Source organism: Oryx dammah, unplaced genomic scaffold, assembly GCF_014754425.2.
Source record: "Oryx dammah isolate SB20612 unplaced genomic scaffold, SCBI_Odam_1.1 HiC_scaffold_3, whole genome shotgun sequence".
Classification (NCBI taxonomy): domain Eukaryota; kingdom Metazoa; phylum Chordata; class Mammalia; order Artiodactyla; family Bovidae; genus Oryx; species Oryx dammah.
In genome coordinates, this window is record NW_024070187.1 from 59,862,106 (window position 1) to 59,884,569 (window position 22,464).

A 22,464-nucleotide genomic window follows, 5' to 3' on the forward strand; every position below is an offset into this window, starting at 1 on the left:
ACCGGCAAGTCTGCCTCAACCATACTCAACTTTCTCTTGAGCAGGATTTCTGAACAAAAATTGCAACCACCCAGTTTAGGCTCTCCAGCATGGATTCTTTTCTCTTCCCTTAGGGGGAAAAAATGTACCAGAACTTCCAGCCAGTAGTAAATGTCCTATTAGATGGTTTCTAATCATGATTTCTAAGTTCTAACAACTGTGTAAAGCACATTTCTGCAAGTCTTTTAAAGATGATGGAGCAAGCTCAGAGAAATGGAGCCATGTGCCTGGGTCACATAGCTCCAAAATGTCAGACCTGAATTTTAGACCCAGACCTTCGCTGGTAGCTCAGACAGTAAAGAATCTGCCTGCATTTTTACCTGGAGAATTCAGTGGAGAGAGGAGCCTGATGGGCTACAGTCCACAGGGACACAAAGAGTCAGACACAACTGAGCAACTGATTCAGTACTTGCCTAACACAGATTTACCTGTGCTGAGGACTAGATGGCAGTTCATATACAGATCTGTAAAAATTAGCCAATATTGAAGTGTTTATTTAAGGAGCACCTTGATACCCAGGTAAAAACCACCCTGTGGCTGAAGCTTATCTCTGCTCCTTGAAATGGAAACAACACAGATAGCCCAGAAGCACTCCACTTGCCCATATTTTTTCAGGACTCTTTGCTCTCGTATCGATTGCTAATCCTTTCTGTTGTGTTAAAGCACCTGGGTTTTTTGTCTTCCTTTGCAGTATCTGTTCTGTTTCCTTGGAAGGTAAGAACAGCCTGAGGATGTGCAGAGACACTCACTGCTAAACCCACTCACATGTTCCTGGACTGACCCATTTTCTGTGTTGATAGTGCACAATGGTGATATTGGAGGATTTAATGCTCCCAGAGTGCTTTGGAGCATTTCTTGTATTCTTAATTAGATTTTTTTAGTGGAGTCTGTCAATCTGTGGCTATAAACAGTGCCTTCTGGGTTTCTGATGACACGATGAAAATATAAATGGATTCTACAGATTGCATTTTATTATGCTCAATATTAAACACTCAGAGTTAGTGCTGGAGAGGATCACAGTCTGATAATGTTGATTAAATAACCTCAGGCCTGGACTTCTGTGCTGTTTTGTTGCCAACCCAAGCTGAATAGATGTCAGGCACTATTGTTAATAAAGAGAGTGTAGCAATGTCATTGTCATTAGAATATATGCCTTCAGAAGGCAGTGGTGTGGGGTAGTGAAGCCCTGGCCTGGGTGAAGGGAGGTATGGTTCTAGTTTCATCCTTACTGATAGCTAGCTTATGACCTTGAGCAAGTCATTTAATTTGCAGGACATTATTTTTTCTCATCTTTAAAATGAAGGGCTTATGTATATAACTTGGATTCTGGTGTAGTGAAAAGGGACATGGGGTTGATCTATAAGATTTCTGGGTGCTGTGCGGGAAGGCTAGAAAGGAAGCTGATGTTTGTTTGCTGAGAGGTGATGGAGGCTTACGTTAGTGTGTAGTGTAGAGATGGAGGGTAAAGGATAGATCTCAAGTGCGTTTTGGAGAGAGGAACATTGCTCTTCTTGATGGTTTGAATGTGTCTGTAAGTTCCTGGTGACGGGAAATGGTGGTGCCATTCATTGATATGTAGGAAACCAGAGGTGGAACAGGTTGGATCAGAGGACAGATGTCATGAATTTTGTTTTGATCTTGTTAAGTGTGAAATATTTATTAGGTACCCAAGTGGATATGTTAAGTAAGAAATTGGATATTCGATTCTGAGCTTCAGAGGAGAAGGGTGAATGCTACACATAAAAGCATGCTAATTATCATATGCAAGATGCTTAAAGGCAAGATATTTAAGCTCATAAAAGTGAAAGAGTTACTGTATGTGAGATATTTAAAGACCTGGGGCTGCCCAGGGAAAAGAAGCTTGTGGCTCTAGAGAGAACAAAGGAAAGGTGAAGAAAGGAGAAAAAGAACCATGTTTACACTTAGGAAATGAATCAAGTAGAATGACTTAAGGCAACATAGAAAGGAATGTTTATTGAAAGAGTCAGGAGGAAAATCAGGAGTATCTGGTAGTGGGGAGTCCTAGGAGAGGCAAGTGATCTCAAAAGGAAGGAATGGTTGACTGCCATGATGCTGAGACCTTGACTCAGATCAGAGGAGACAATGTCTGTTGGATTAGACAGTATGGTGATAGAATTTAAGAGGAGAGCCAGTAAAGCATGGCATCATTTAAGATCAGGGAGGAAGGATCTGCAAAAAAGCATTGGAAAGAGAGAAATCATAAATGAGATCTATGGTAATTCTAATATTGTGGCCAATATTGACAGTGAAGGTTCTTGAGCTCTTTTTATGGATTAGGCACTGTGGGAAGGGTTTGGCATACACTCATTTATTTACTCTTATGTAATTCATTTACTCTTCATGCATTTGGAGGAGGGATAATTCTCACTTTGTAGGTAGGGAAGCTGAGGGTTGGTGGAAGTTCATTAATCTGATTATGACTTAGCTTGTACTAGTGGAGCTCAGTTAAATTTGCAGGTCTCCTCTCTTCACCCTTTAAGAATTCTCAGTGAATTCAAAGAGGACAGGTAGATGAGCTATGATGACAAGAGTAATAGGAATAGGATACTCATGTAGGGGTTTGGACAGTGAAAGGAAGGGGAAAAACGAAGCTGCATTAAATTAGGTGTTTTAGGAAAAGTGGGAAATCATTATGCTATTAGCACAGAGATGAAAGATGCTGTGGACTAAGGGGTAAAGTTGAGATAAAGGTAGCACCTATGGATAGGAAGAAAGAGGATTCAGATCTTTCACAGAGGAAAGAGAAGGTGTATCAGTTTCTTTCGAGAGGGCAGAGAAAGATGAAACGATATGAATAGATATGGTCTATAAAGGAATGTTGCTGGGGGGAGGTGGTGCTCCTAAAGGAAACTCTGGCTAGATGGTCTTAACCTCACTGTGATTCAACAAACACGGTCATGAGCTATAAAATGCAGGTGGGAGAGTCCACAAGGAGGTCACTGTTGTACTGTCTCTTTAGGGAATGGGGAACTAGTGGGAACTAGTGGGAAATAGGGAGACTGCTTGCCAGAGTACCTTTCCCTCCCCCCATCTTCTCGGATGTCTTTGTTGTTTCAGGTTCAAGTGCGACCCATAGTTCTGACATGCAGGTCCTTTACCACCTGGGCTATGTCTGGTGGCACCTTATCTCCTACCACCCTCCCCTCCCTACCTTCCTCCCCCTGGTCTCAGCCCTCAGGACTTTTCCTCTTTGTTCAAATAAACCTTTGTGCGGGTCTTTGTGTTTGCCTGGGATGCCCTATTCATCTCCTTCCTCTGAGGGATCCTTTCTCCTACATTGGGACCTTCTCACATGCCAGCTCCTAAAAGGCTTTCCTTGACTCTCTCAGGCAGACAGAGATCCTCTCTTTGCTCAGATGCTGTACAGAATCAGCTGTGTGTAGGAGTGTGAACTCTGCAGTCACATTATCTGAGGTTAAATCGTGGCTCTGCTAGTTACTAATTTTGTGTCCTTGGCCAAGTTACTTAACCTCTCTGTGTCTAGGTTTCCTTGACTTTAAGATGGAAGTGATAATAATCAGATCTACCCCATAGGGCTATTATAAGGATTAAATAAATTCATTTGTGGCACACATTTAGAACAGAGAGAGCCTAAGGAAATTGCTATTTGAATGTGAACTATTAACGTTCATAAATTCATAAATAATTTTCTTTAGTTGTACAGTTTGTGTTAATTGCTTGCTCCATGCTCTTGCCCATATTTTCCCTCTAATACCAACTACTGTTTTGTAATGCTTAATCTTTCCTTGTGGACTGTGGATTCTTACTGAGTAGGGTCCAAATCTTGTTTTGATCTCACTCTCGCCTCTTATACTATCTAGCCTGAGGTAGGTATTTGGTAGATGATTGTCAGTTGATTGCTAATTCTGACTGAGATTAGAATGACTTAAGATGGTTTACAAAGAGTTTCCATAGGATTTTGATTTGATTTTTCTAGCAACCCTATTAAGGTAACAGAAATAGCAGTGGATTTATTTCTCAGCAAATGTGAAAAATAAGAGCAATTCTATTCTGCTTTGTTTTTTCAGGTTTAAAATGAGATACTCTTTTTGTTAAATATGTCAAATATTCTCAGAATGGAAGTGAGCATAATGAACTGCAAATAATCTCCAGTGAATTAAAGAGATGTGATTTTCATTTACCATTGGTAGGAGGAAATCAAACCTGTTTTTGTACAATAATTTAGATAAAATGTCCCTGTCTTCCAAAGATTAAGTCCGAGTATAGTAAATTTTTAATTTTTCTCCCATTTCTTGAATTCAGGCACCATTACTTTGCCAGCCAATAGAATCTCTTCTTAAGATTACCATAATAGGGTTTTCAGCATTTATTTAAAATCAGACCTTTATTTAGCGGACTACAATTTATTAGTGGACTACAGTTTGTCCACCAGATTGCTTTCAAAAATCCTGAACATTTAATATTTTGGAAATACAATTTGTATAAATGGTAATGATCAAGATGAAAGACTGATTCTCGGCAGTCTTTGACTATTCATGGAAACTGCTTAATAACGATGGAAACAAAGTAATTAACAAAATATGGCTTTATGACATATAGTGTGTTAAATTATAAACACATCATAAAAATGTTACTATAAAATCATGTGGTTTTCTGTATCAGACTGTTTATTTTGAACTCCTCCAAATTTTAGTTATTTGAATGGTTTAGAGCATTGACATGGACAAACTCAGAGATGTAATTACCTTTTAGTTATATGGGAAAGAAATTGAGTACAGATGAGCTTATTACCAATAATTACTTGCATAAAATAGTGTGCTGATATGTCACGAAATCCTCTTGCTTCTGCTTTTGGTTTGATTGCTAAGGTAGAAGAAAGTGATTCTTATCCCTAAAACTATCAAGGTTTTGGTACGTTATCCATTCATAGACTATTTCAGTCTGACAAAGCATGTCCATCCAACAAATATTTTGGTTAGTGATGAAAGTGAATTAATTTTAAACCATAAAGTAGGAAAAAATCTGGCATTGGGTTCTCCTGAAAGGCTTACCAGGCATAGTTGGTGATGTAATTGCCATCATAAGTACTTCTGAGGACCCCCATGAATGAGGGAGATGTATGCAAGTTCATTATATCCACCCTTAAAATAATTGTAGTGTTCAATAGCTCCGTCCATGCTCCCTTTATAGGGTTTTTCTCCCCTTTGTTTGTTTTCATGTTGAATACCTTCAGAGAACTGTAGAAATTTTGGCTTTTCCTGTGGGTGAGATAGGGAAGTATGGAGCGGAGGTGGAATGGAGTAATGACATGACCTAACTTGACAGGATTACCCTGGCTGCTGGGTTGAGAATAGATGGAAAAGGCAAGGGTGGAAGCAGTGAGCCAATGAAGACTCTCTTCTAGGTGTAAGATGATGATGGCTCAGAGTAAGGTGGTAGATGTGGTTGGAGTCTGGCTAAATTCTGAAGGGTGAATCAACAGGGTTTGTTACTGGGTATGATCGGGTATGAAAGATTGGGGTCACATATGACTAAGCTGAACAACTGCAAGGGTAGAGTTGCAAGGACTAATTAGTAGGTAGGTGAGGATCACCAGCAAGGTGTGAAGAGCAAGATTTGGTGGGGTGATAAAGTGCTGTGGACACTGCATGCTTCTCTTCCCCCCCTTAGCCCCTGAATGCTTCTGAGCCTGGGCTGTCTTCCCACCCACTACATGTCCCAGATCTCCATCTTTTTAAGGGCTCTATTAATCTTCCCATACTGTTATGTGTCCTTGGAGAGGGATCACAGGCTGCTGGCTTGGCCAGTGCCTTGTCTGAAAGGTTACTGAGAGTCCCCTGTCAGTCAGGGTCCAGGTGGGGAGATTAGTGAAGAGTTTGGCAGTCACTTTTCATTTCCCCTGCTCATGGTCTGTTGGTAATGGTGGCTGATTCTTGATAGTTATTTAGCTTTTTTGAAAAAAAAAAAAAAAAAGCAATGGCTAATGCTGTTACAAAGAGAACGGTAATTAATAGTCTTTATTGTTAAAATATGCAATGTGTGACATTGTAAATACATCATAAAGAGGTTGCTAAGATGGGTCATTGAGACAAGTCATCCAAAATCCTGATTCCAATGAGATGTCCTCCATTTCTGAGTATGAACTTCGGACTTACTTAATAAACGAGGTCAGGGCTTTGTAAAAATTACTTTACATATGAGTCACGTGGGGATGTTTTTTAAATGCTTGTTCTAAGTAGGTCTTGGAGACAGTGGAAGAACTGAGAGCCAATATGTCTAACATTAATTCTAAACGAAGATGCTGCAGTCTTTACCGGTCTCAGGGCCAGACTTTTCAGTGGCACAGTCCTTGTTGAATTTCTGGAGTCTATTCAGCTGTTGACCCTCCTAACAAAGGTCCAGGTGCCTCTACACTAAATAACCTGGACTTGGAAGAATGGATGGCATTTGGACCAGTGGAGAGCAGTGTCAAGGTTACACGGGGACCTAATGGACACAGGAGATGGGGGAAGGAGGCAGAGGAGGAGGAACAGAGGTGGAAATGAGCACCTTCCTCCAAATGCATGGTGCCTACTCTTACTTCTACAATTAGGAGTCTAGGAAATTGAATTTACTCAGACTACATCTTGATTAGCAGGCTGACTTTAGACTGTTAAACCAACTCTACTTGAAAGTTTTTAGTGGCTATGCATCACATGCAAAATAATTTTAAGTAGTACCTAGGAATTTTTAGATGGCTTATGAGCCACCCATACTGGAAAGTATTATTTCCTTTTCACTTGTCTCCAAGAGCGTATATAGAGTTGCGTTACTTCTTTCTTCAGTATTTGCTGTAATTTACCAGCTAAGACTTCTGGACCTGGCATTTTTGTTTGGGAGGGTTATTATTATTATTATTATTATTTTGGACTGGTCTAGGGTTGTGTGTGTCAAAGAATGTATTTATTCAATTCACCTAAGTTGGTGAACTTATTGGCACAGATTTATAATATTTCCTAGTTATCCTTTTAGTGTCTATAGAATCTGTAATGATATCATGTCATTCCTGATGTTGGTAATTTATGTCTTTCTTTTTTGGCTAAATACCAAAGGTGATCAATTTTATTAGCTAAAGGTTTATCAATTTTATTGATCTCAAATAACCAACTTTTTATTTCACTTATTTTTTTCCTCTATTACTTTTTGGTTTTCTACTTGATTGATTTCAACTTTGATAGAATTTTTCCTTTTTTCTACTTAATTTGGGCTCAATTTTCATGAGATAGGAGCAGAAGTCAATGATTTGAGATCTTTTTAAAAATATATTTTCCCCATATACTGCCTTAAATCTGTCCATACATTTTTTATTTTGCCATATTCTTTCACTACAAAATATATTCTATTTTTTTTCTTCTTTGAACAATGGGTTGTTTAGAATTGTATTACTTAGTTTAAAATTTTGGGGTTAAAGATGTTTGTTGTTAATTTCTAATTAATTTGTTTTAAGTTGTGGGGAATTGTTTTCTGACACAACATTTGGTCTACTTCAATAAATGTTTATTGTGAACTTAAAAGGAATAATGTTTATTCTGCTGTTGTAGGGTGGAATATTTTAGAAATGTCAATTAAGTCAATTTGGTTGATAGTGTTTTTTAAGTCTTCTATATCCTTATTGATTTCCTGTCTTCTTATTCTGCCAATTATTGAAGAGAGAGATTAAATCTCTGATGGTAGTTGTGACTTTATTTATTTCTCCTTGTAGATCTATCTGATTTGGTTTGTGTCTATATTGAAGCTTTTTTAAAAAAAAAAATTTGGTGTAAAAATGTTTAGAATTATCTCTCTGATGACCTAAACATTTTGTCCCTGTAAAATGACTTTCTCTGCTCTAGTATTATTCTTTATTCTGTTGTTACTTAGTTGCTAAGTTGTGTCTGACTCCTTGTGACCCCATGGACTGTTGCCCACCAGGCTCCTCTGTCCATAGGATTCTCCAGGCAAGAATACTGGAGTGGGTTGCCATTTCCTTCACCAGGGGATCTTCCTGACCCAGGGATTGAACCTGCATCTCCTGAATTGGCAGGTGGACTCTTTAACCTCCGAGCCACCAGGGAAGCCCATTCTTTGTTTTAGAGGTTGATATAACCACTATTGCTTTCTTTTGATTAGTGTTAGCATGGTATATCTTATTCTATCCTATTTTTAACCTATTCATATCTTTCTATTTCAAGTGTGTTACTTGTCGGCATCACATAGTGGGGTCTTGCTTTATTAATGCAATCTTTCTTTTACTTGGGGGTGTTTACACCATTCACATTTAATGCTCTGATATGGTTAGGTTTAAGCCTATTCCATCTTTTCTGTATTCCCTTTCCCTTTTTTCTTTTTTATTGTTAGGGTATTTTTTAAATATATAATTTCATTTAATCTCCTTTCTTGACTTATTAGCTTTTTTAAAAAAATTTTTGCTATTTTAGAGGTTGCTTTAGGATTTACACCATGCATATTTACCTGGCATATTGTAAATGCTCAGTAAATATTTACTGAGTAAAACAATGAATGACTTGGTGCCCAGACCAAAGGGCTACTGAATGTCAGAGGCATCAAGAAAAGCCATCAGTACTCAGCACAGTTCACTCTTTCCCAGCTTTTATTTTGCTTTTTCACACGTTAGCATGGATATTGGCTTTTTTCATACTGTCTTGATGTTAGTCTCTCAAGGTTAGAAGTTCTGGGTCCTCCTCTCTTCCTCTTAATGTTTTAACAAATGGATTCTTTATCCTCAGGTGGTACTTTCAGCAGGCTTTATTGAAAGCGTAGGTTGGGTCCTCAAGATGAAAGAGGCTGTGCCCTTGACTTATCATGGCCAAACCACCAAAGTAATATCCTTATCAGGAAGAACAGATATTTTTAAAGTTTTGAATAAGAAAAAACTTCAAAGAAATGGTCTATTTAAGATTAGCTGAGCTAAGCAAAGTTACACATGGAAAGGAAATTCAGATCTAACAGATTTTTCCCATTCCTGGAATGCCACCAGTTATTTAAAGTCTCTTGAAATATCTTGAAAAAGAATCATTGAGCTTCCTGATTGAAAAAGAAAAAAAAAATTCTCTGCTTTTCTTTTCCAGCAAGTAACCGGCAGAAGTTTTGGTGATAAAGATTTTCGGACAGGATTAGAAAATGGAATCCTTCTCTGCGAGTAAGTATAGCCTATATTCAGTTGGTTTTATTCGAGAAAAATCATTATTGCTGTTAAGTTTGTCTGCAAAACTTATAGAGTTTGTTTGGAATGCATTCACAGTTTGAATCTGAAATTTTAAAAAAAATCACTTAAGTGGGTTAGGCAGTAAATATAAGCATATTAGTACAATAGGGAGTGGTGGGGACTATGGCAATTTCAAACTAGATAAAGAAGAGGAGTATCTGACAGCTGCTACTCAGCTCCAACCAACTTTTACAGTGTAGCAATTTGGGCCTAGGTGATTAGAAGGATGTAGACCAAATTGTGGTAACAGTAGCAGCTTTTATCCTCCTTATTCCCTCCAAACAAGAACTGCTTCTGCTGCTGCTGCTGCTAAGTCGCTCAGGTGGGTCCGACTCTGTGCGACCCCATAGGTGGTAGACCAGGCTTCCCCGTCCCTGGGATTCACCAGGCAAGAACACTGGAGTGGGTTGCCATTTCCTTCTCCAATGCATGAAAGTGAAAAGTGAAAGTGAAGTCGCTCAGTCGTGTCTGAGTCTAGCGACCCCATGGACTGCAGCCTTCCAGGCTCCTCTGTCCATGGGATTTTCCAGGCAAAAGTACTGGAGTGGGGTGCCATTGCCTTCTCCACCAAACAAGAACAGTTTGTGCCAAATAAAAGCAGTGCTTCTATTTACTGACAACGTCTTGAAACTTGCCAGGTGATGTTCCTCAGTAGACCTATTTCCCTGAGGTATTTTGAATATATTTAATTCATGTTGTTGACAAAATAGCTGTGGTCTTCAGTTTTTATGCTTTGCATATGGGCTTTGTTGTAGAGTGCTCTTGATGATTCTAGACATGAAATTAACTGTAGCCTTAATAGTTAGAGATGAACATAAATATCAAATCAAGATTTCAGAGTTGTGAATTGATGTAATAGGTTCTGTAATTAGGATATTTATTTTTTTGTGTTATTGAGTTGAAATGTACATGCATGAAATGCAGAATTCCTGAATATACAACCTTATGGGTTTTGGGAACAGTGTACGTGTACATGCATGTAACCTACACCCTGATCAAAATATAGATCTGAAAGCTCTCTCATGTCCCTTCCCAGTCAGTCTCAACCACCTGTAGAAAAGCACTGTTCTGATTTCTATCACCATATTATCTATTTTGCCTTCTCTTGAACTTTGTGTAAATAGAATGACACAGAATGCAGTCTTTTCTTGATGACTTGGAGAATATTGTTTGAGACCCACTGATATAGTTAACAGAGCAGGAGTGTTGGAGCCTGAGAATTAAAGATTCAAGTCCTTTCTTCATGCCTTAAATTATTTAATCTCTTTGCATCTCATTTGCTTCTCTTTAAAAGGATAGTAAAAATTTTACAGCTCTTGCATGTTTCATAAGCTTTTTGTAAATTTCAACAGGATAATGTAGATAAAGTGCTTGAAAAAATTACAACATTTGCTATACAAATGTAGATTTATTATGCAGCAGTTTTCAACACAGTTCGTTGATATTTCCTGCGTTCCACTGCCCTTCTTTCTTCAAAGAGTAATTTATATCCTCTGATTGCTGTTTCCATACCTTCCTTCCTGTGGAGTCTCTTCCCTCTTCTCACACTTTACTTGCCTTACCACATGTTTTTCTCTTTATAAAGTCTAAATCAGAGGTCATCTGTTAAGTAAACCACAATTAGTTCAGCGTCTCACAGAGACAAGCTCAAACAGGCTCCAAACACTTCCCTTGTGTTCTAGCACCTGCTTCTCCAAGGAGTCTAGGCTTGACCCTCTCCTGATGTTAACAGATTCACCAGAATCCAGTCTAATTTATGTGCACATGCTCTCTGAAGTCTGTTGAAGTGGGTCCTTGGAACCAGCTTTTGTTTGCCTAACATCAGCTCCAAAGATTCCTATAGGCATCCATATCTCCACCATGTGAGGAAATCTGTCATGGAGCAATGTTTCTTGCCTGCCTTTGGATTAGCTGGGCTCACCTGAAGACAAGGCTCTGGATCCAGAGACATCTGCACACATGGACTTCGTTTCTTACCTGGATGAAGATGTTGAGTTAGACGTTGGAGTCTCATGGGTGGAGTGGCACCAACCGTTGACCCTTTACAAACAAATTAATGAATGTTAGGGTTGTTTAGAGGTGGGGAGGTGGAGACTAGGTCTGAGCCATGGTTGGGAAATAGTATGGTTAGACAGAATAGAAGCACAGATTATGGCCAGGAACGTCTTTAAATAAATAAAGGATTTTGAGTGCTGACAGCCTATGCGTGAGCTGAGGGAAATGGCCAATGTGGAGGATGTAGACAAATGTTTCTTTCTGGGTAGGCAGGATGAAAACCCAGGACAAGCGAGTTACTGTCTAACTCCTCTGACCACAGGGGATTAGACCCACTGGTAGATTTGAAGGAGTCTGACAATTAGGGTCAGGCTTCCCCATGGGACTCCATCTGGCAGCTCTGGAGCAGAGTGTGTGGTTGTGGAATGAACTGCAGTGGTGGTCTAAAAACCATGAGTGCAGCCCCAGCCAGAGCCTTGGAGAGAAAGCTGAGGCAGTAGCCAGACACACAAGATGCAGACAAAGTTCTAAGTGCAGGGCCTACAGAGCAACGAAAGACAGAAGTAGGACTCGGGGCTGGATGTCCTAGCTGTTGGTAACAATGGAGGAAGAAGGCCCCCCTCTCCTTGTTGGTCAGGGATGGGGGCATGGTTAGGTATAATCTGAATAGAAGTGTTGGGCTGCTGCAGACTGAGATTAGCAAGTGTATTTTTCTGGGACTTGTATGCAGAGACCAGTCTGGTAAGGAGGGGGACTTGCCCCATTCCAGGCATGGAGCTGGTTGATGATAGGGCTTGAAGGTCAGGGGGCTCAGTTTGGAGAGTCTCAGGAAAGTGAGGGTTCCCAGATAATAGATCTATACAGCCTGTCTTTGGAGAATAGATAAGGATACCATGACTGTGCCACTCTCTAGAACCAGAGAGAGTTCGGTGGATGCTGGTGATTAAGCAGTTCTAACTTACCACCACCACCCAGGTAGCAACACTTGAAAATATAAGAACCTGCTGTAATTTCAAGTTTTGAAAACCAGCAGTTCAGCTCTTCTAAGGTGGATTGGCTCCAACTCTTTTAACCATGGAGATACACCATGCTCTCTGTTCACTAAAAATTTCGTGGGTGGTTTGTAAGTCTGAAAAACTAAATCTCACAGTTCTTCTCAAATGGAAAGGCATCTTCAGGGCCTGGGTCTGGTTTTCCTCTTGCCAGCCTGGTTCTAGATTTACCTGTGGCCCACAAGAACTATTATGATACCCAGTTTACAGAGCAGGTAGCTGAGGCACAGTGGACTAAATCACTAGGCTAAGATTGCACCCTGGAGGAGGGCATGGCAACCCACTCTAGTATCCTTTTCTGGGAAATCCCATGGACAGAGGAGCCTGGCAGATGATAGTTCATGGGGTCGCAAAGAGTCAGACACGACTAAGCGACTAAGCACAGCACACAGTTGTACCAGATGAGGAAGATTTAAATTCAGAGGTCTCATTCCTTTGCTTTTGTTCTTAATCATTGTCCTGTGTCTAGAGCTGGTATTTTAATGAGACAGAAAAGCAAGAGGTTGGTGGGGGTTGGGGGATGGAATTGGTGCCAGAAAACCCAGAATATGGGGTGAGGGCATTACAGAGGATGCCCGCCGGGTCTCAGCTGAACAGAGGAAGAAGGACTGTTTGGGGTTAGTAGTCTTGGAAACACGTAAGCATCAAGGGCCTGGTGGTCCCTCTCAAGATAAGAAGTCCAGTCCAGTGAAAAGGAGGGCATGAGAGAGCTGAGGCTGTGGTCAGTGGACAGTGTAGTGAAGTCAAAGTCACTTAGTCATGTCCAGTTCTTTGCAACCCCGTGGACTGTACTGTTCATGAAATTCTCCATGCCAGAATACTCAAGTGGGTAGCCTTTCCCTTCTCAGGGATCGAACCCAGGTCTCCTACATTGCAGGTGGATTCTTTACCAGCTGATCTACAAGGGAAGCCCAAGAATACTGGAGTGGGTAGCCTATCCCTTCTCCAGGGGATCTTCCAGACCTAGGAATCAAACCGGGGTCTCCTGTATTGCAGGCGGATTCTTTACCAACTGAGCTATCAGGAACAGTGTAGGGGTTTCAGTTTTCTTAGTTAAGAGCTGTCAAAACTTGATGGTCACCAATGAAGTTGGTGGACCTGTACTGAAGACCACAGAGATGGGAGAGAGAAAAGACTGGCACCTACAGGTAACATATAAGATGGAAATTGACTCAATTTCAGAATCACCCCGGGAGCTCTTTTACTCTGCCTGTGAAATGCAATACACTTGCCTTTGCATATGTATCCCCAGATATAGTAATCCTTATGCATAAATGTATAACTTACAGTAAAAGCAAGAATAAAATAAAGTGCAGGTGCCAAATAGAATTATAGTACTGTAGATGTATTTTTGGTCTTTCTCTGTTGTTTTTGCCAAGTGTGTAGTTGAAGTTTGGAGGTTAAATACTCCAATGATGTGAGCTCTCCCCGGAGCGTTATATAAAAGGCCTAGGGTCAAAGTGTGACAAAGCCGCAAACCTGTGACAAGTGTCATGCTGTTAGAAATGTTAAATGAATACCACATTGTATCCTTGGGGACTTTCAAGGATTTGAAAAGGAAAGCTACAAAGACCATTCCCTGAGGAAGCTGCCACTCTTGACTGAACAGAACAGAGCCACTCTTGACTGCCATCTAGTTCCCTGCATGCAGCTCAGACATATTGTTGTGAAATATTCCAGAAAGGAATGGTTCTGACTTGTGTTCCTGAGACTTTATTATAAGATAGAACTGGGAAGATTCCCCTGGAGAAGGGAATGGCTACCCACTCCAGTATTCTTGCCTGGAGAATTCCATGGACGGAGGAGCCTGGTGGGTTACAGTCCATGGGGTTGCAGAGTCGAACATGACTAAGCAACCAGCACTGTGGAATTCCATCTATATCAGGAGTTGGCAAATTCTGGCCTTTGGCCTGTTTTTGTGCAGGCCTTCCTGCTTGCTAAGAATGGTTTTTACATTTTGAAAGAGTTGTAAACAAACAACAGATCAAAACAAAGCAAGAGTTTGTGTGGGGCTCACAGAGCCTAAAATGTTTACTACCTGGTCCTTTACAGAAAGTTTGCCAGCCCGTGAAGACTATGGACTTAGTTTTGGTCGTGAATTGCTTACCCTCATAAAGTTGAGTTTTCAGTGCAAAGTGCTATTTGGGTAAATCAAATGCCTTTTCAAAGAAGAGTTTTTCAGGAGTTTCTTTATAAGTCCCCCCAACAACTTGTTATTTTGAAATTCTTTTAACTTATGGAAGAGTTAGAAGAATAATGTAATGATTATCCATATGCCCTACAACTGTATGCAAATGGTTCAGGGAGAAAGAGGCATATACAGAAAGAGAGAAAGCTAGCATAGCAAAATGACAGTAATAATAGTGGCATGCAGTTGCAGGGTGTATTTGTTCTCTCTTCTCTGTGGTTTGCTTTCTCATCCTCACCTCACACTTTTCTTTCTTTTTGGTTACTATCCAAAGATATATATTTAACAAAAGCCAGTTCATATCTTTTTATGGGAGCATGGTGAAAAGTGTATGGATTTGGGAACTCCTAGGTTGAATCCTATGAAACTGTAGTATCAGTAGACCAGAACCAGGCAGATAATGTGATTTCATATGCTTCAACCTACTGGATGGTCCAGATCCTAAATTCACCCCCTGTGTGTGTTTAGGCAAGCTACCTCACCTCCCTGAACCCCAGTTTCCTTATCTATAAAAACAGACATAATTGTACCTAATTCATTGAGTTTTTCAGAAAAGTAAATGATTTGATAATGGATATAAAACTCTTTAGTGCTTGAAACATAGCAGGCACTTAAGTGTTAGCTTTTCTCCTCTCATCCGTGAAATGGGGGAAATTCCTATCTCATCAGATCCCTGAGAGATTCCAGTGAGAGAATGCATGAAGCGCTCGGCAGTGTCTGGCCTGGGCTGGCACTCTGAATCACTCGCCGTTTCCATTATTATTGTTGGAAATAGGCCCAAAGTCAATTATAAATATGACATAATCAATGCAACTCTGTGTCACTGTGCACATATCAGCTCTCTGCCTGGGCTGTCAGCAAGCCACAGGGATGGACCAATGGGGGGCCTGCTTTCCTAGTTTCTCTTGCTCAACTTGTGATCAAACCAGGCAAGAACATTTGGGTCCCTTACAAACTTGATCATCTGTGAATAATGAATTTTGGCTGGCAGAGCTCGGGGCCAAGAGCGATTGTTTTGAAAACAGTGGCCTTGACCTCTGTGGTGACGTCATTTCCTCCGGCTCCCTCCAGTCTGTTGTGGTTTCTTTCTCTCAGAAGCTATTCCAGGACCCTCCAGGCAGAGCTGATGGGCTCCTCTCTGGCATCTGTCTACCTGTACAGCCTCCATGCTAGTCCTTATCACGGTGCTCGACCTCTTTATCCCATGTTTGCTTCCTGTACCAGACTAAAAGCTTCCTGAAGACCTCTTATATTTATCTTTGGATTTCCCCTTGGACATTGGTCTGGTACATAATACATCTGTTACAAACAGCTGTTGGATAAATTGAGTCCAGTAGTAGGCAATCTAGTCATCATTAGATTAGATCTAATCATCATTAACTTTCTCCCAATTTTTGCTGTCATCATCAGTATTATCTCCCTTCTCCTCTTCTCTCTTTCCCTCCCCCCTCAACTCCTCCCTTGCCTATACACCCACATACAGCTTTACATAAAGAATAAACCCATCTCTGAGGACTGGGAGTTCAAAGGATGGAACTGTCTATACTCTTTACCTGTAAGATTCTCCATGTCTTCTCAGGAGTCACGGAGGGAAACTTCTGGGGTTTGTTCTACAGACACATTTTGATGGAATGCAAAGTCCAAGTATGTTGGTCTGCAAATAAGTGACCAATAAAAAATGTCTTAGTGGATTTTTGTCTCAGTTCTTATATTGCTGAAATAGTTTTCTGAAGATAAGAAATCTGCTGGCAAACACTTGTTTATATCATCACTGATGAATGAACTACTTATCCTGAGAAGAAGGATTTGTCTTACATTCTTGTCCTGATTTCAGCATAAACTGTGGGGTGCCAAGAATTTGGACTCATATACTAGGACAGTTGGGGAGTTGATTGCATAGCTTTCCATGGAGACATTTTGTCACATGGAGGACTTACTGGACATCGACTGTATTCTGTACAGTCCCACATTAGGCACTGAGGGGCATAAAAAGGATATATAAGGCTCGATCCATGGTCTTCAGGAGTTTTATAATGTGCTTGGGGATTGACATACACACAAAGCAGTTGTGACTGTGTAAACCAGTGTGTGAATAAATGCAAAGGTAACTAGAATTTAATCCACCAGGTTTAATAAGAAGTTAAACAAGGGAAGATGGTTGTAGTTTGGGAGACGTTATACCAAGTTCCTGTTACTTAAGATGAGAAAAGGTGAGGGAATGACGAGGGCAGACTACACAGGGACAGAAGCAGAGGAAAGGTCTGGGGACAGGAATGAGGATGCTGTGTTTAGCAAATAGTGGAAGTCTGCCTGGCGGGACTTTTTTCATCCAACTAACCTTTTTAAGAACCTGCTTACAGGTGTGGCCAGTTACCATAGAGACTAGTAAACTAAGCCATAACATAATATAACAGGAGTGCCCAAATGAGCTCCAGAATCTGAGCCCTAGTCTCTCATGTGATGTTAACCTGTTTCCTGGAGGAAGTGACATTTAGGTGGAGTCCTAAATGAAGAGCAGAAATTAGCCAGGAAAGAGAGAAGAGAGGTGAAAGTAGGGAGAAGTCATGTTCTAACCCAAGAGAATCACATGTTTGAGATGTTAAGACATCATCTTACCAATGCTTAAGATAGAAGCTCCATGTATCGGAGAAGTTGCAAGAAGACTCATTTGGTGAAAATGTAGAAAACAGGGAGGATAATGATATGAGATGAGGGTGGATGAAGAAAAGTAAGCAGGGTCAAGATTGCACAGCGCCTTTGTAAACAGTAGAAGGAGTTTTGGGGTGTGATTTCCAGAGCAGTGGAAATGAGAGGAATTTAAAAGAGATCAACAGGGAACTTCCCTGGCAGTCCAGTGGTTAAGAATTGCCTTCTAGTGCAATTTGATGGGAACTCGGGTTTGATTCCTTGGTTGGGGAACTAAGATCCTACATGCTGTCAAGCAGCTAAGCCCACATGTTGCAGCTACTGAGCCCACATGCTCTGGAACCTGTGTGCCACAATTAGAGAGAAGCCCATGGGCCACAATGAAGACACAATGCAGCCAAAATTAAATAAATAAATATTTTTTAAAAAGAGAAAGATCAACAAGACTTGGTAGGGTATAGGGATGGGTGAATGAAAGAGAAGACTGAAAACTCACTTAAACGTTTCAGTTGTTAATGACAAGCAAGGTGGACCTTTGGTATGAGCTAGAAGGGCTCTGTTTGGTGGGAGAGGCCATAATTTCAGTTTGGGCAGACTGAATTTACGGTCCAGACCATCTACTCAGGCAGAGAGTCCTGTAGGCCATCAGGGACAAGGGCAGAACTTAGTGGTTAGATGATAGATTTAACTTATTTAAATTGAACTTGCCAGCTATTGTTGGACATTAGGGTTAAGCCGTGATATATGACAGTCTCTCTGAGGGAAAGAGCACCTCAAGAAAGAGCAGCTGAGCAAGGTCTCAGTTTGAGGACGCCTCCTCCCTGGTCAGGATGAGAAAAAGAGAAGCTCACACAGAGGCTCTCAGAGGGATGAGAGGATCCTCACGAGCATGGTGTCATGGAATCCAGAGAAACTAAGAAGATTTCTAAGGAGCTGAGGTCTCCTGTATTGCCTGGCCCTGGCAGAGGTCTCACTGGTAGAGGGAGGCACTGGAAACTTTGTCAGTTAATGGCCATCTCTGGGAACTGACCATGATTCCACCTAATGGTCTTAGCTCTCACTCATGCTTTTGCATTATTTCAGCAGGCTATTATTGTTAGAGACCTTATATCTAATATAAACTTCACATGCAGTATTTTCTTCCACTATTGATAAGGAAATGATATTAGCTTGACTCAATCAATGGCTTAGCAGTGAAGTGACCACATATCAGACAAAATGCTTCTGAGAGTGAAAGGGGGTGTTAACCAGCTGTGCTGCTGGAACAGCAAATGAAACCTGGGTCTTTCCTTGGCAACGTACATAGGTACGTATGTCTGTATATAATATGTATGTGTATGTTCATAGGTGTGTGTGTGTGTGCATGGTAACCCCAGTGGTTGGCCATTCCAGACTGGTATCTTCCAGTGACCATTACCTTGCTCAGTATTCACAAACCCTTCCCTTATTTTATCCTCTCAGCCTGGATCAGATTATCCCACCATCCTTTGCAGATGACAAGATGGAGACCCAGGGTGCTAGAGGACAGTGTTTCTCCCAGTCTTTGTCTGGAGCTCTTTTGCTAAACCAGATACTCACTCCAATCTCAGCAAACTTGGGTCCTTTTGCCCTAACAGATTTTGACTTTAGCAGACTGGTGAGAATTTGATAGGCCTCCAATGTAGGGTTCTCCCTTGTCTTTCTGCCAAATCACAGTTGGCCTCATTGACTTGGCCTGATTCCAGCCCTTTGGCACCAAGACCCATTAAGCTTTTAGGTTCAAGTAAGGACATTTCAACCCACTCTTTTTGTAAAGATCTCCAGTAAAAAGCAGCTTTTTGTTTGAAGATTGGCCTGGCTTAGGTGGGGACTTAGGCAAGAACTGAGTATCCCTGACAGCCTTCTGTTAGGAAAGATGAAAACAGATGAAGGCCATGGAAGGCAAGTCTGTAGGATTCATGATGAGCAAAACAGACTCCCAGTATTGCCTTTCTTTCCTCTTTGAATCCTCACCAAATAGACAGCCTTTGGTTTCTATTTAAAAGAGGGGCTCTTTGCACAGTGTGCAGGGGGAAATTCAACTGTTCACACCCAAATTGTGCTTTAGCATCAATTACAAGAGTCTACTAGTGAAAGGGGGGACTTTTTGGGTGCATCTGAAATGTTCTCAAGTTCATCCATCTTTGCACATAGCTTTTCCATTTAAAAGTATATAATCCTTGTCACAACTTCTTTTCTCTTAATATATAGGGCAAGTATATTTTGTTTTCATGCTTCAAAAAATGTATTTGAAACTTCCTTTAGCATAATTATCATTCCGAAACGACTTCCCTCAAAATATGACTTCCTTCACCCTGGGCTTCCCTGGTAGCTCAGTGATAAAGAATCTGCCTGACAATGCAGGAGACATGGGTTTGATCCCTGGGTCGGGAAGATACCTTGAAGGAGGAAATGGCAACCTGTTCCAGTATTCTTGCCTGGCAAATCCCATGGACAGAGGAACCTAGTGGGCTACAGTCCATAGGGGTCTCAAAAGAGTCGGACATGATTTAGTGACTAAACAACAACTAATCTGTACCTTGATAAATATTAAACTTCCATTCATGGAAATCACAGGCTTAATCTCTTTCCTTGTGAACAAATTTATTGCATATTTATTGCAATGATTGATTGGCTTTAAAAATATATATATATATATATATATATATATGGAGAAGGCAATGGCACCCCACTCCAGTACTCTTGCCTGGAAAATCCCAGGGATGGGGGAGTCTGGTGGGCAGCCGTCTATGGGGTCGCACAGAGTCGGACACGACTGAAGCAACTTAGCAGCAGCAGCATGTAGATATATAAAACCAGTAGGTTTAAATATGGGCTGCTTGTGTGGTAGAGGAGAAAACGACCTCTCCTATTGGCTGCCTGTGGGCTTACATGCTGGATTAGGCTTTACTTGCATTTGAGAGGATTTAGTAGCTCCCTAATTGTATTTCCTTAATAATCCATTTTTTGATTGTCTCTACTGGCCTGTCAGGCTGGGTGGGCTGGCCTCCCACAATGAAGTTTGCAGAATTTCTGCCTGAAGCATGCCATTCTAAATGTTTCCTTTGGTTACCCACAGAAGAGGACCTTTTCTTAAGTAGCCCACCAAGGACCGAGTTTATAAATGATTCCTTTCTAAGTCAACTATACAGAAATAGACTTTCCTTTTTATTTTAAGGGGAAAAAGAAAGAGTGAATGAAAGGACATGGGAAGTTAAAGTTAAGGCAGTGATTAGCTCCAGTGCCTCCGTTTTCTTCTGTCACTATGAATACTGCCGTGAGGCTGACATTCCAAAGCATGGCTTCATCATGCTCAGCACTTCTTTCTACAAGGCAGCACGTAATTCAGGTTCCTTTGCCTAAAACCTGGTATCCTTCACTGTCTGGCGATGGTTTTTCTATTTGGCTAATCTTAAGTGAAGAGGAACTAAAAAGCCTCTTGGTGAAAGTGAAAGTGGAGAGTGAAAAAGTTGGCCTAAAGCTCAACATTCAGAAAACGAAGATCATGGCATCCGGTCCCATCACTTCATGGCAAATAGATGGGGAAACAGTGGAAACAGTGTCAGACTTTATTTTGGGGGGCTCCAAAATCACTGCAGATGGTGATTGCAGCCATGAAATTAAAAGACACTTACTCCTTGGAAGAAAAGTTATGACCAACCTAGACAGCATATTCAAAAGCAGAGACATTAATTTGCTGACTAAGGTCCGTCTAGTCAAGGCTATGGTTTTTCCTGTGGTCATGTATGGATGTGAGAGTTGGACTATGAAGAAGGCTGAGCACCGAAGAATTGATGCTTTTGAACTGTGGTGTTGGAGAAGACTCTTGAGAGTCCCTTGGACTGCAAGGAGATCCGACCAGTCCATTCTGAAGGAGATCAGCCCTGGGATTTCTTTGGAAGGAATGATGCTAAAGCTGAAACTCCAGTACTTTGGCCACCTCATGCAAAGAGTTGACTCATTGGAAAAGACTCTGATGCTGAGAGAGATTGGGGGCAGGAGGAGAAGGGGTCGACAGAGGATGAGATGGCTGGATGGCATCACCGACTCGATGGATGTGAGTCTGAGTGAACTCCGGGTGTTGGTGATGGACAGGGAGGCCTGGCGTGCTGCAATTCATGGGGTCGCAAAGAGTCGGACATGACTGAGCGACTGAACTGAACTGAACTGAATCAGCCCTTTGCACTGGCCATAGAAAATTACCATCATTCCCATGATTCTTTTTGTGCTCCCCTAGCTCCATGCCTTGGCTGCATTTCATTCCATCCACTTGGAGTACTCACTTGCCTGTCCATTTCTATCTCCTTAATTCCTAAACCCACACAATATGCACTTTTCTGTCCATTAAGATGTCCCCCTGGCTGTAGCCTGAATTCGGCATTCCCTTCTCACTCAGAGTCCGTAACGATGTTGACAACCATACGTCCTGTAGTGGAGATGAAAACTCTGATTTCAAGTGATCTCTTTCTTGTTTCTGGTTTGAAAAGTATTTTGGCTTTGCCTAGAGCAAGTAACTTGCCTTAGACATGGCACTACTCGTGAGATTGTATGTGTTAACTTTCTATTAGATTATAAATTCCTTGATAGTAACAATGACTCACCCATCTTTCCATATATAATGATGCTGGCACATGGCAAGAATGCAGTAAGTTTTGGGAAAATGGGAAGAGGAGGGATTATTGCAAAATTAGCATTTTAAAAATGGATCAAAATGGATCACAGACCTAAAAATAAGCTAAAACTATAAAACTCTTAGGTTAAAACATAGGAGGAAATCCTTGTGACTTGGAGTAGATAATTGTTTCTTGCACATAGTGTCAAAAGTATAAACAGCACAAGAAAACCTATAGGACTTCTCTGGTGGTTAAGAATCCACCTGCCAGTGCGGCGCACAGGGGTCTGAGCCCCCGTCTGGGAAGATCCCACATCCCATGGGGCAGTTAAGCCCATGCACCACAGCTATAAGCCCTTGTACCCTGGAACCCATGCTCTGCAGCAAAAGAAGCCACTGTGAGGAGCCTGTGCCCTGCAACTAGAGACTAGCCCCTGCTCGCTGCAACTAGAGAAGGCCTGTGTGCAGCAACGAAGCCAAAAATAAAAATAAATAAATTTCTTATATAAAAAAAGTGAGCAAAGATATCTGAGTTGGTACTTTTTTAGAGAAGCTATACACATAGCCAGGAGTTGCAAAGAGTCAGACATGACTGAGCAACCCCCACACACACATGCACATAGCTAAAAGCACATGAAAATGTGCTCAAAGTCATTAATTTTCAGAGAAATACAAATCAAAATCACCA

General features: G+C 41.1%; 1 protein-coding gene across 21 annotated transcripts in view; it reads left to right on the plus strand.

Moving 5' to 3' along the window:
• Positions 1-22,464, plus strand: part of LIMCH1 (LIM and calponin homology domains 1) — a 356,942-nt gene that overhangs the window by 135,383 nt on the left and 199,095 nt on the right. For all 21 annotated transcript variants that reach the window (XM_040238066.1, XM_040238069.1, XM_040238063.1 and 18 more), the window contains exon 2: positions 9,129-9,199. In XM_040238066.1, coding sequence (XP_040094000.1) covers positions 9,129-9,199 — 71 coding nt within the window. The remainder of the gene's footprint in view (positions 1-9,128; positions 9,200-22,464) is intronic.